The sequence below is a fragment of the Anser cygnoides genome, chromosome 18, assembly GCF_040182565.1.
Source record: "Anser cygnoides isolate HZ-2024a breed goose chromosome 18, Taihu_goose_T2T_genome, whole genome shotgun sequence".
Classification (NCBI taxonomy): Eukaryota; Metazoa; Chordata; class Aves; order Anseriformes; family Anatidae; genus Anser; species Anser cygnoides.
Genome location: NC_089890.1, coordinates 11638607 through 11651728, shown reverse-complemented (window position 1 = coordinate 11651728; position 13122 = coordinate 11638607). Strand labels below are relative to the sequence as shown.

The 13122-nt window shown below is 49.2% G+C and overlaps 1 protein-coding gene across 22 annotated transcripts in view; it reads left to right on the top strand.

The window, feature by feature from the left end:
* MSI2 (musashi RNA binding protein 2) overlaps positions 1-13122 on the top strand; it is a 238815-nt gene that overhangs the window by 207233 nt on the left and 18460 nt on the right. For 4 of the 22 annotated variants that reach the window (XM_066979801.1, XM_066979796.1, XM_066979791.1 and 1 more), the window contains 2 exons: positions 1875-1898; positions 3061-3168. The exons of 4 other annotated variants lie outside the window; for them this stretch is intronic. In XM_066979801.1, the coding sequence (XP_066835902.1) occupies positions 1875-1898; positions 3061-3168 (132 nt within the window). Of the gene's footprint in view, positions 1-1874; positions 1899-3060; positions 3169-4649; positions 4677-6600; positions 6767-13122 lie in introns of those variants that run through there. 14 more of the 22 variants (XM_066979804.1, XM_066979797.1, XM_066979789.1 and 11 more) reach the window with 6 other exon arrangements.

Sequence of the window (13122 nt, the reverse complement as noted above, 5' to 3'; positions counted from 1 at the left end):
CGTCCTCGCCGAAGTGCTGGTCTGATCTGCAGGGCCAGCAAGAGGCTCTGTGGACGAGCAGATTGCTTCTGGGGCACAGAAACTAGCACAAGTGCTTGCTAATGCTTTCTGCTTCCGTAAATAGCTCCAGGTACCCCAGCTCTCAAATTTTAATACAATGGTGCAGGAACACAGAAGGACAATTAAGGCAGAAGTTTATTGCAGGACACAGAAAGGGTTCAGCGTTAATTTCACAGTCACTGTAGTCACATTGCTTAAAGTCCTCACTGATTTAAAAATGTGTAAACGATGGGAGGTAATAATACAGCATGACCAAAAGTGTTCCAGTAATGCTATAGGATCGGTGTGAAGGGAATTACAGATGTTTTGTGGTGGAGCTTGAGACCAGAATGGGTGAGAGCCGGGCTGCATCCTTTGCTCTCTGCAGATAACTTTCTGGAGTCACTTTGCTTCTTTGTGCCTCGTTTTATCCCATCTGTGAAATGGAGGCAGTGTCAGCTGCCGATCATTCCTGAGAGACTCAGGGACAAAGAACTCCATCAGTATAAGACACAAGTTGGCACAGTTCTTAGACACCACACAGCATTAACGTGCTCAATAGTGTGATGACTGGGAAATTTGTTTTCAGATGAAGGAGCTGATTAATGCAGTGCCTGGCAAATGTAATTTCAGTGTGTGGGACTGATTACTTTCAGTGTGTTGGATTGATTTAGGGATCCTCCAGTGATGGAGCCAGTCTGCGAGTCTGTACTGGTAAGCAGGTTTTGCCAGTGGGGATAATCCATCACTGCTTCCATCTCCCACTGGTGCAGCGGCCGCGCCATCCTGCTGCACCATGCGGCCGTCCTGGGCAGCGCGTGAGCAGGCCTGACCGCACTTGAGCTGTCCGGAGTGCCGTGTCGCGCAGATGCTTTCATCTCAGAACCAGGAGAATGGCTTTCTTTGGGGGAGGAGGGATTAATTTCTCACACATCTGTCTGCAGTGAACTCTGGAATGCCATAATAAATGCTTTGTTCAGGCTCTTTCTGTGGAGTGCTTTCTCCACCCTTGTTATTTCATTCTTTTGCATGGCAAAACTTTTTGTCCTGCATTTCAAATAGATACTGAGAGTCCCTGGCAGTTGAACAAGAGAAACAAACTTTCCAGCCCTGTTCTTTATGCTGCTTTCAGGGGATGCTTGGTGATTTGAAGGGTATTAGATTGGTTTTGGCAGAGGCGTTTTATTCCATGGGAAATCCACAGCTCCTCTGATCCCTTACGGATGGTTTAGCGAGCCCCCAGAGCCTCCAAGTGGCAGATTTGCTGGTGGACGGCTGGTCCCGAATGTGACATGGGAACGCCGAGGAGGCTGTTCTCAGGACGCGTTAGCAGGATGTGTGCCGTGGCGGAGGAGGAGAGGCTTTAAGGACAGTGCCAGCTCTGCTCCTGCATCACCCACAGCACCAGCTTGGGGTTTGGCCTAGGCACGGCTCTGCACAAAAACGAAGCCCAGAGCCTGTGCACTTGTCCTGCAGGTGTTTTCCCTGCTGTTCGAAGGTTGGTTTGACTTTCTAATACTGAAGTCTTCTCACTCCAGGATATTGTAGATCCGCTACCCATATGTCAGGAGGGAGCCAACCAGGGTTAATGTGTCCATCACCAGCAAGAGTACACTTTGGTTACAACATCCCCCAGTATGGATGTGCTTCCCACTGCATCCCGCTCCTTGGAGATCATAGCAGACCATCAACATAATGAAAACAAACAGTTCACAGCGGCATTAAGTAACAGGATTTGCTGCACGCATGGGCTCTGTGGGCGGGGAGCAGCAGCAGGCAGCAGCCTGGGGTAGCTCTGCATACATTTACCTAGACTTTTTCTTTTCCCTCAACAGCCCTATTACCATATTTAAATGCAAGTATGTCTTTTTTTAATTAATGTTTTAAGTAGCCTCAAGTCACTCTAGCCTAGCTGCTCTCTGTTCATGCCCCCGGTAGATTCCCTGTAGCTCAGATGTAGCGCTAGAGGTAGCGGGCTCGTAGTCTGCTGGTTCTTCTGGATCTCGCTCTCTCCGTCTCCCTAGTTTGCTGTTCTCTTTTCTGTTGTCTCAGTTGTTTTTGTGTGGTTCTTCAGCATTGCAAAGCAGCTGTGATCAAAGTCCTGGAGCATGCTTGAGGGGCAGGTGCCGTGGCACCCCAGAGGGTGTCCTGGCTGGCACCAGAAGCAGCCGGAGCTCCCAAAGACCAGGAGTGCTGTGACTGCTTTGTTGACTTTGCAGCAAGGGTATTTGGGGTTCCTGCTGATAGCCTGGACCTTGCCATTGCCCTCTTAAAATACATATTTAAAGTCAGAGCCTCTGGCAGATCTTTTTAATATTAATTAAGTAAAGAAACCGAATCTGAAATCTTGCTAGTAGCATTTCATTCATTTGTAACGTCTCAGCCCCCCTGTAGCAGGGTGTATGTCTTAGAGATCCTTGATCTGTGGCTGTTTTGCTTTCAAAAGCTTTTTTCTTTCTCTCTTTTTTAAATTACATCCCAGTGAGTTTTTTTTCTGCTTGATCCCAGCAAATCTGTGATCTTGACATGAAGACCTTCTCGTATTTTCCATTACTGTTATGTCTATAGATCAGCACATTATTATCACTTGCAAATAAGCACGGAACAAAACGCACCCATTGTTTTGTGCGAGCGGTCCGACCCTAACCATCTGAAAGTAAGGAGATGTAAGCTGAGTGCTGCAGGCGCCCCTCTGAGTTTATCCACCTTGGCTTCTGCAGCGTCCATGGCCAGATGCGCGGGACGAAACGCCGTCAGCGGCACACGCTGCTGTTTGCATCTTCTGCAAGGAGATTTGGGCCACCTGTGTACCAGCAAAGACTGCCTGCAGCAGGCACGCGGGCAGGGCTCGTCTCATCCCAAACACAGTGCCCGTCGATGGCACGGGGAGCTGGGACCACAGCCTCATGCTGCCCTTCGGAGACGCCTTGCCCTTAGCAGGCCACGGCCGCCCGCGCCCCGCAGAGACGCGTGGTGCCCGCTGGCTTCTTTCTTTACCCTTCTCCTTTTCTCCACGGCCAGGTTTTCCGGCAGCGGCTTATGGACCAGTAGCAGCGGCAGCCGTGGCAGCAGCAAGAGGATCAGGTAGGGGGGCCCGTGGAAGAGCAAACCCTCAGAGTGCAGGGTCAGGTAAAAGCTCTGTCGGTATTCTGTGTGGCTGCAGCTCTCCATCATTTCTCTGATTTTCCTCACACTTATCCTGGGGACCTGAAAACAATCAATCACCAAAAAAAAAATCAAAAAAAAAAAATCAAACCCAAACCCAAACTACAAGCAGAGGCCACGGGGCCTGGAGCACCTTGCAGGAGATTGGCGTAAGAACTGCCAAAACCTGGGTAGATATTCTAATTTGTTTCTTTATTTATTCCTTTATTATGTTGGTTTCTTTGTTTCTTTGGTTTAAATTTGAGATTATAAAGGACACCAAAACAAAGAAAAAATGTGGGTCTTTTTTGAAAAAAAGTTTTCATTTCTCATGGAAAGTTTGTGCTGAGGTAATGCAGCAGCATGGGCTCCTGCTGTGCTCAGAGCTGTGCTCCCCGCTTCAAACCAGTCTGGACACATCCCTTACTGGGATGGTGTTTTCTTCCTGTGCAGGGGTGGCCGTGGGTGAGCAGGAGGAGTGCACGCACGGTGCTGCAGGGCCAGGGACATGCGTTGCAGTGCTGGCAACCCAGCACTGATGGCAATTTGCCCCTTTCTCGGGCAACCACCTCCATCCCCTGCTGCAAACTCCAGCCTGCTTCCCATGAGAAATGCCAAAGCTTTTCTTCCTGTCCTTCTGAAAACTTTTGTTTTTTTCCCCTTAAGGGAAATAAATAAATCATTGCCAATTACCGTTATTACCTTTGGTTTTAAATTCAGATAAACATACGAATTAGTGCTTTTCATAGGGAATTGAGTGTTCAGTGCAGTCATAAGTGAGCTGCTCGTTTGTCGGCGCCCTCCTCTGCCCTGGCCCTGGCCTGTCCCCATGCGTGCTGGTGGCTCCGAGCCGCTGAGCCCAGCCAAGGGAGAAGCTGGCTGTGGCCTCCTCGGCTCAGGGGCTGCTCCCGGGGGTCGGAGCCACCGGCCCCTCACCGCTGTGCCGGGCAGAGGCCTGTGCCCAGGCGGAGGACGCGGCGTTGGCAGCTGTTTCCCAGCTCACTCATGACACAGTCCTGATGTGGGGGTTTCTTGGTGACTTTTCTGGCAGTCCCAGTGCGTGAACTGGGCTCTTCCAGAAAAGAACCGACTAAACCGCTACGCAACGGGTCAGAAGGAGGGCGCAGGCCCTTACGTGTCTCGAGTGTGAGCCTAATGCCGTGGAGGCCAAAGCAAGACACCAGGAGAACTCCGTTCCATGCAAACTGGCACTGCTTGCAGGCTACAAAGGATTATCTGTACCAGTTCCATTTTGTGGCATGTAGAGAGCGCCTAAGGGGTGACTTGCCAGACTGGTTGTGGGGATCCCCAATCTCCCTGCTCTTCCCACTGCCCCTTCACAGAGGGAAACAAAAAAGTAAACAAAAGAAACAAAGAGGAAAAAAAGGGGTTGATTTTTGCATATGATTTCAGGAGAAAAAAAAGACTTCATTGTTTCTGCCTCTTCCTCATGTTTTGCCCTTCAGGTTTTGTTTTACGTACAAACAGACCTGGTGAGTTGCCCCTTAGCAAGGCACAGAGGGTTTGGCTGGATTAACGTTGCTTCCCTGATTATTTTTTTAATCGGAGTGCTTTTGGTGCCCATTACAACTGAACTGAGCATTGATCAATTCTGTGCCTGAAAATCATTTGTCTTTAATTTGAGTGTTTTTTGGTTTTCCTTCTGTTGGGTTTTCTGTTTTGTTTTGTTTCTTTCGTTTTTTATTTGAACTTGCAATACGAAACTAAAACTAATCCTAAATTAACAACACCCTTTCTGGCAAGTTTAAAGAGCAGTATGGTGTTTGGAAATGTCTTTCAAGCCTCGAAATTGCCTCTTTGCACAAAACTGGCAAAACCCCAAAACTGAATCAAAAGAACCCCTCCCAGCCCCAAGATCTCAAGGAGGAAGGTGGGTTTGTTGCAGCCCCGGCCCCGCTGCCACTTGCACGTGCAGTGAGCCCTGCTCTGGGCACAGTGTGTTTCATGTAGCGTCATCTCCATCCAAAGACAGTTTTCGGAAGGGACATCCTGGGTTCGCCACTTCCATCCAGCCATGGTAGTGAATTGTATTCAGGAGCAGTAGAGTATGATCTTGTGATACAGTGTATGGGCCCGATTCATTACAAGAAAAATGGTTGGGGTTTTTCTTCTTTTCGGTTGGTTTTTCTTTTTTCCCTTTACAAATTTGCACAGCCCTCCTTTGCACGTGCCCCAGCCCAAAGCCCAGAGCACAGCACCGTTGCCCCACGCTGGCCCAGTTCCATCTTCAGCCAGGACGGAGCCAGAAAGTGCCCAGGCAGGGCCCCTGCCCCACTCGCTGCTGGCCTGCCCTGCCCCAGGCTGCAGGCCGGGCCCTATGGCTGCTGCCCCTTCCGCAGCCCCGCTGCGGGCAGCATGGCGTTGTGTCCCCTCTGGCCACCTCCACGGTGACCTGGCCCCAGGTCCTGCCCTCACCCCCGAGCACAGTGGCTCTGCAGCGCCGGCACTCAGCCTGGCGCCTGGGCCTGCGTCTTGGTCTCCCAAGGAGACTGCGGCCTTCTCATTTCCAAACCCCCTCGGCTCTGGTGTGTGGGCACTAATGACCTCCATTGCTCGTGGGGTGGTGGTCCTGTGTCCATGGAGGAAACCTGCATGTTTGCTTAACAGCGGGAGCAGCCCGCCGGGGGCAGTTAACCGCATGGGGGCTGCGGCAGGGCCGCGGTGGCTGTGGGCAACTCCTGGCCCTGTCCCCTGCGCTATCCGGTCTTCGCTTCCCTCTCCCCTTCTTTTTCTATTGCAGCTTGTGAGGACACAGCCACCAGTTTACCACACTAGATCAAACAAGTTCTCTTATCTGTCACAGCAGCTATCTCCTACAATCAGCAAAAAGGGACATTTCCCCCTACTCGTGCTCAGTGTCAGTCATAAATTCAGGCTCAGCTTAGCCGTTCACGTGCGGGCAGGGTGAATGCAGTGATGCCTCTCACAGTAAATCACATGCCCGGTCCACATCCCTGTGAGGAGGCGATAGCTGAGGTCTCTTGAGCTGATGAGGGGGTTTGGCCACATCCGTTCACGTCAGGTGGGGCTGTGCTGCCGGATCCCTCGGCTGCTTTTGACAACCTCATCCATTCTTGTAATTTTTTTTAATGAATTGGGACCTGAGCCATGGAAAATGAGCAAACTTAAAAGTTTGAGTGCTGCAAACTCCTCCTAGACAACTTCACTATCAATGTCACATTTCTTTTTAAATCCACCTGACATATTTTAAGTGTAAAACATTTTTGTCTTGTAAATGCTTTTTTTAAAATAAAATCATGTTGGGGGGGACATTTTTATCTTGCATTTGACATGGGGGGGATTAATTTGGAAGGAAAGTGAGACAGCAAAAAATTGGCAGGAGAGGATTTTTGTTCCTTCCTTTTTGGTTCATTGACAAGTCTGAGATTTTTCCAGTTTCCAACCTGTTGCCACCAACTATTCCTCCCTGATGACTGGAGACAAAAACGCTAAGGCCGTAATCTCAGTCCGATCCCCGCTGCTCGGCACCAGCGGCAGCCGCGCACGCCTGTCCCAGGTGAGCCGTGCCGGTGCGGCGGGTCCGACGGGCACGCTTCGGCCCGCCGAGATGGCCGGCGGTGCCCAGCGCGGTGGGACAGCACGGGGGCACGGCGCAAGGAGCTGCCCCACTCCCGGCCCCCGGCTCCAGCACATCTGGATTTCGGGCGCCAGTCCCGGCTTTGAGCCCCGTGCCCCGACAACCCCTTACTGTACTTTATACTTGCCAGTATAACGAATCTAGTAACGCGAGCTACTGACCTTGATGGTGAGTGTGAGCAGTTATGTTTTGTTGTTTTCTCTCTTGCTTGGTTGGGGCTGCTGTGAGAGAGGGTGTCTCTGAGGCATACTTTCCGGCCTCTCTTACACTCGGACGTGCACACCTCCTCTCAAACACTCTTCTGAGCGCTCTCAGCGGGAAGGTTTGTCCACACCTATTAATCCTCTCTCAGTGTCCAGCTTCTTGTTAGTAGCAGCTGGTTGCATGTTTTTTGCTTGTTCAGATGAAACGGTTCAAGAAACGACTCATATCAACTCTTGAGAAATGTCTCTATTTTTTTGTACACTTTCTTTCTTTTGATGTTTTTATTAATTTCCCTTACTTAAAAAACGAAACACTTGTTGTCCCCCGTAAAACATTTCACATCTCCCCTTGCCTGTTCTTAGAGTGTATGTATCTGTGGGACTGAACTAAATGCATGCACTGTAGTAGTCGTACTGGTAGCAGTAGATGTAGTTGTAGAACATGCATTGTTGAGTTGATATTATAGGTACCATCAACGTGAAATAGCGCGGCAGTTAAAAGCATAGCCTTGGTCTGATTGAAAGTGTAGGGCTATCAATAAAGCAGAGAGCTGCTAAAGGCTTGGATCCATAGTACCGTATTTGTTAAATCCCATTATCTGGAAGTTTAAATTGAACATGGCTGTAGGCAACCTACACCCTTCTGTACAAGAACCCGCACATGCTGTTATGTTGATAGTAAATTTGCTATATTTTTTCAAATTAAAGTCCCTAGGAATTAAAATGCTGAGTATAACTATATTCTCCTATTTTTATTTTGTATTTAAAAGAATTTAAGATATTTTTTAAATCATTTTACAATCATGGTTTCTTCATCAGCCTGTTACTCGCCCATATTAGCCCATAGAATCATTCGTTAGCAGTTGTAGACCAGATGTGCCAAATGCAAATCACTCCATTTGGGTGTCTGTATAATACCATGTGTGTGAAGCAGCTTCCTGCAGACTGTCCTGAGCTGTAAAGCAATTGTTTTTAGGTCATAAACCTTAAATCTTGTTATGCAACAGAGACTCTAAGCTAGTGGCGGTTTGTATTCATTGCCATGTCACTGAGCTTAAGGGAATATTTTTCTATTAAGATTTAACATTTCATAAATATCGGCATTAGGAGTTTGAGACAAGTTCATCATCTTTGCCATTGAGCCAGCAAGCGTCTTTGCTTCTCATGCCCCGGTTTATGCACTAAACTTTTTTAATTCTTTCACAAATGAAGTTGTAGTCAGTAAGTTTCACAGATGGTAATTGAGATCCTGAATTAGGCTTTGCTTATTTGTTTAGTTTGTTGGTTGTCAGAAAGTACCCTGCTGGGAGCAGACAGATTCTGTATGGCACCGTCCCACCCCCTCCGCAGCCTCCCTCCTCCCCGGGCACTCGGGCGATGCCCTGCAAACCGAGTGCGCTTTGAGCGTGTTCCTGCTCCGCTGGGTACAGGCAATCTTAGGGCACTTATTTCAGCAAGTGCTTTAAAAGGAAATAAAATATCCAGAATGGGCTTTCAAAATGTAATTAAGAGTTTGTATCTGCTCCTTACCTCTAATAGAACATGAAGTAAATCAACCAAACAACTGCTTGGATGGAGCTGACACAATGCAAGCCCATGCAAGGCAATCTGAGCCACCCAGATTACTTCCCTTATTGCCCCTGAGGAGCTGAACCACTCCTGCATCAAGGGGGAGAATAATTTCCCCCTTCGATCTCAATCTGCCAAGGAGACAGGAGGACCCACTGTTTAATGCGCAAGGCATATGATGAAGTGAGGAGTGTATCTAAAAGTTAGCAGAGCGACAAATTGCATGGGGTTTAGGAATCCTGGTCTTACACTTAAAGAAGGTGCTCTAAAAATTTAATCTTGTCGTTAGGCACCCATAGTGTTAGCAAATTACAGCCATAAAAAAGTGGGACCGCAGTTGGTCTGTGTGTGGAAGGAGCGGAGCCGATGCCGGCACACAGAAATGTCAGGAGGAGGAGCGTTTTGGAGATCCAGCGATGAGCCAGTCTGGGATTTATACGGCCCATTGAGAGGACTCCCTTGTGGCACGGCAGCTCAGATGGAAGTACTCTCCTTCTTTTATTTTGCTATATAAAAGTACATAAAATTTAATCCAAGCTATGTAATCTCAAAAGCCAGAACCTAACAAGTGGACCACTTGGGAGCAGCAAGCAGGCTGAAATTTCTCACTCCATTGGAACAGCCTGTAATTATGTGACAGAGGCTGGCAACTGGAGCTCAGCACGGCTGATGCATCGAAAAATTAATGGCTGCATCAGATTTTATCTTTTGCTTATCTTCCTAACAGAGGCAGTCAGCATTTGAGAGCATTGCAAGCGGTCAGGGAGGGAGGGGTAAGACAAAGGACCACGCACAGCTTTGTGCTCCTGTAACGGGTGAGCACAAAGACAAATGCCTCGTGTTAAACAGAGAAGAAGCCAGACTGCACCGAGACCCGTCTGAACGGTGAATACGCCATTCTCCTCCAGCCTGTGTAGCATGGCTACGTGAGAAGGGCAGTCGGCGTTTCCGTGGGTGCTTTTTGCAGGTGTCACAGACAGTATCCTTCCTTCTCTTTAGTGAGTGCTACAGTTACTTTTCAGATTACCCCAAACTAAAAATAATGAAAGCAGAGTCATTTCTGTGTCAGTTGGGAAGTCCTGTGTTGTTCCAGGCTGTTTGAGCCCCCACACCTGTTCTTTCCAGAACTCAGGCTACCCACAAGCCTTGGTTGTCTTCTTTTACTCTAGGATGCCATATTCTGAATTTTTAAATCCTCATGGGACTGAGCTTTCTGAAGGACAAAGTGGTAAATTCAGTAGATTTAAAACAATTTTGTGCTGCTGTTATTAGGCCTTGACCACAGCGGCGATTGTTTTACAGGGCTCCTGGCTGAAGTCTATTGTGGTTTAAATACATCAGCTTTAATCAATAATTTTGTAATAGAAAATCTCGCGCACTTGATAAATCATCTCCAGTGCAATTAGTGACCACCTCTGAAGTGCAGACTTAAGTACAGTGTAAGTTAATCTTTAATGAATTTAGTGGCTAACTTTTAATAGTCTTTTCAATCAGGAGAATTATTTTCAATGGGAAAAGGCTCCTCAGCAGAGCTCGTGCAGGACGCACGTCGTGCCCCGTGCAGCCCCCTGGCCGGGCAGGCTGTGCTGCAGCCCCGCCGAGCGCTGCGGTGGCCGAGTGACGCCGTTTGGCTGCGTCTTCCCCAGTGGGAGCGGAGGGACAGAGCTCTTGGCCTCTTAATTAAACTTTGTTCCACGCAAGATGCAGACGAGCCATTGTGAAGTTTGAAAGCGGGGCCTTCGGCGTGAGCTGGCTGGTGCAATGAGATACTTAAGCACACGAGCACGTCTCGTGCATTTTAATCACCAAAAGCGTAAAGTACTCGCTGAGCTGAGGAGTAACTCGCCTGTCTGGCAGCAGGCGCAGGCTGTTACCCATTAGTGGAACAACAGCTAAATGTGACACGGTGCGCATTTTACAGACACACTATTGTGAGTATTTTCATGCTGATTCTCTCCCCAAACGTTTTAGAAGTAAATACATAATTACAGTTATATTTTTCCCTCTCTCCTTTCTGAGATAAAAAAGTGAAAAAGAAGCAGTGGCATTTTTCCTTGCAGCAGATGCTAGCATGCATCTGGCTCTGGATTAGCATGAGGAGTGTGGATCAGTAATTGCTGGAGAAGGCGAAATTGGTCTTCAGGTATATAAACTCGAGCTTTTTAAAAATAATCAATTCATACATCTGGGTCTTTTTAGAGGCATTTCCTGGTAGTTATAGCGAGAGCCCAGAGCTGTGTGCCATGGAGGGCTCCCAGGTGCCTGCGAAGGAGCCGCGAGTATTCGCTGCTGACAGATGAACCGGTGCCCTTGGCTCTTCGAGACACCGCGTGGTAGGCACAGCATCTCGCAGTTTCCTTATCCGTGAGCTCACATTTTCCTTTGCAAATGACTGAAAACCTGTGTCAGACAGCCTTATCCCTGTTGGTGCCTGTAGCTTGTGTTTGCTGGCAGCAGTGGCAGGGGTCGGGGAGGTCCTGCCCGAGGCGTGAAGGCTGGGAGGGCACATGGTTGCTGACACTCAAGTCCAAGATCTCATTTTGGTGGGACTCGGCAGGCAGAGCAGTGCCACTTTCTCCTTCGTCCCAGTGCTGGGCCTGTGTGTAAGGGAGCAGGATCAACAAAACAAGTCCGAGCTAAACAAACACAGCAGTGATGGGGAGGGTCTTGCCCTTGCCCATTCCAAGGGAGGCATGCAAAGCAGTGCAGGCGTACAGGGCCACCCAGGGGCACCCGTCTGACCGACAGAGTCTGGTGGAAACCTCTGTGCAGGCTCCTGGTGCAAACTCCATGGCACAAGAGGATCGTGGCATGGGAACACCGGGGTTCAACGCGGCCGCACACCTCGCCTACTGGCCCAGGGCTGCTGTCCCCACAGGCGCCCGCCCCGCGGGAGGGTGCCCCCGCCGCACTGCCCTCCTCTGCGGCCGCGTCAGGCAGCGGAACAAAGACCGGGTTTTGTTTTAATTTTCCTCCTGTATTGTCTGTTATTGTACAAAAGGCTTCAATTTAAAATTAACAGGAGTGATAGCCAGTTAATGTGTTACAGTGGGAGGCCGGAGTTTCTGTTGCTATGGCAATGGAGTTTGGTTCATTTGTTTTGTAGATGAGTAATTACTACGCAATTAGAGTAGGCTAAAAATAAAGGGGCCTTTTGTTCCCTGTTACTCATTAATATTAATAAAAGACCTGTCCGGGCTGTGGTAAACAATTAATGCAGACGTGGTTGCCCATGGTAAAAGTAGCAACAGATTTCATGTTACGCAGCGAGAGGTGACGGCGCCAGCTTCTCTTAGCTTGGCTCTTGTTCATTTTAAATAGAAAAATTATTAGAGAGAGGGCTGCATTAGCACAGAATCACAAGCTTTAGCCCTCATTTGCCAGCTGGATGGATGGTAATAAGTGTTAAAGCTTCATGTGCGGGCACTGGCAGCGCGTGCAGTGCTGGGGCCGGGTCCCACGGCGCGGTGAGCACCCGCGGCCCAGGGCACGGAGAGGGGGCAGCGGCCACCGTGCTCGGGACAGGGGCCTCCTCGATCACCCCAGCCGGGCACTGGAGCAGGGAGCTCGCCTGAAAACCCGAACACTTCGTGGTGGGGGTACTGCTGCTGAAACGGCTCTGAGGCAGCCGTACAGACATCCAGCGCCAAAAGAGAGCAAGAGGAAACAATCCCAACCATTTCACATGAAGTACGTAAAAATTAAACCACACCAGATTTTAAATTAACTGTAAAACCAGCTAAATTGGCAGAGAAACCTGTTGGGAAGATGGCTGACAGGACCGAGTGTCTCTACCTCTATTTCACGTGCTGGTCTCCACACAGCTGGGGAGCATCCCAGGCCGCAGCGTGGGGCCGGGGTGGTCCCTGCCCGCCCGAGACCCTCGGTGCTCGGCACCTGAGCGAGAGGCGGTCGGTGTGGGGCAGCGCAGGCACCCCAGTGCCCTGGCCCGGCACCCTCGAGTGATGTTCTCGGGGGGAGCGACTGCAGAAAAATGGAAACCGCCTCCCTCCCAAACTGTTTAACTAATGGAGGGAAACGTAGCACAGCCTTTGTAAGGTCGACATTTGTTTGTTGTTAAGGATCTAATTAGAAACATGAGAGGGAGCTGAATGGCTGCTTGCTCGGCTAATTAGCGACATGCACGAAGACCACTTTGAACTTCAAGGACACAAAGCTATTAGCGCTTACATCAAAAATGGATTAAACTTCTGTGCTTTTATAATGATTAAAGATGAGCTGCTCGAGAGGAAATCCTTTTGTAAGGCTGTGACAAGAGCTGGCTCCCTGATTGCAGCTTCTACAAGTGCAGCTTTGTGTGGCCTCCATGTAGCGCTCGGCCCGGCGCGCGAGTGACACCGCTAACTTGCAATATGGAGAATATGATTAGGCAGTAAATATTGATTGCTCGCAAAAAATTACAGCCAAGCTGGAAAGTGCATTTCTTTGTCCTGCTACGTAAGTGTATGACTTAGAAAAGCTGGGCTTGAATACGTTGGATTTTGTGTCTTTTTTTTTGGCAAATCAGTGCACATCAGCAGCTATGGC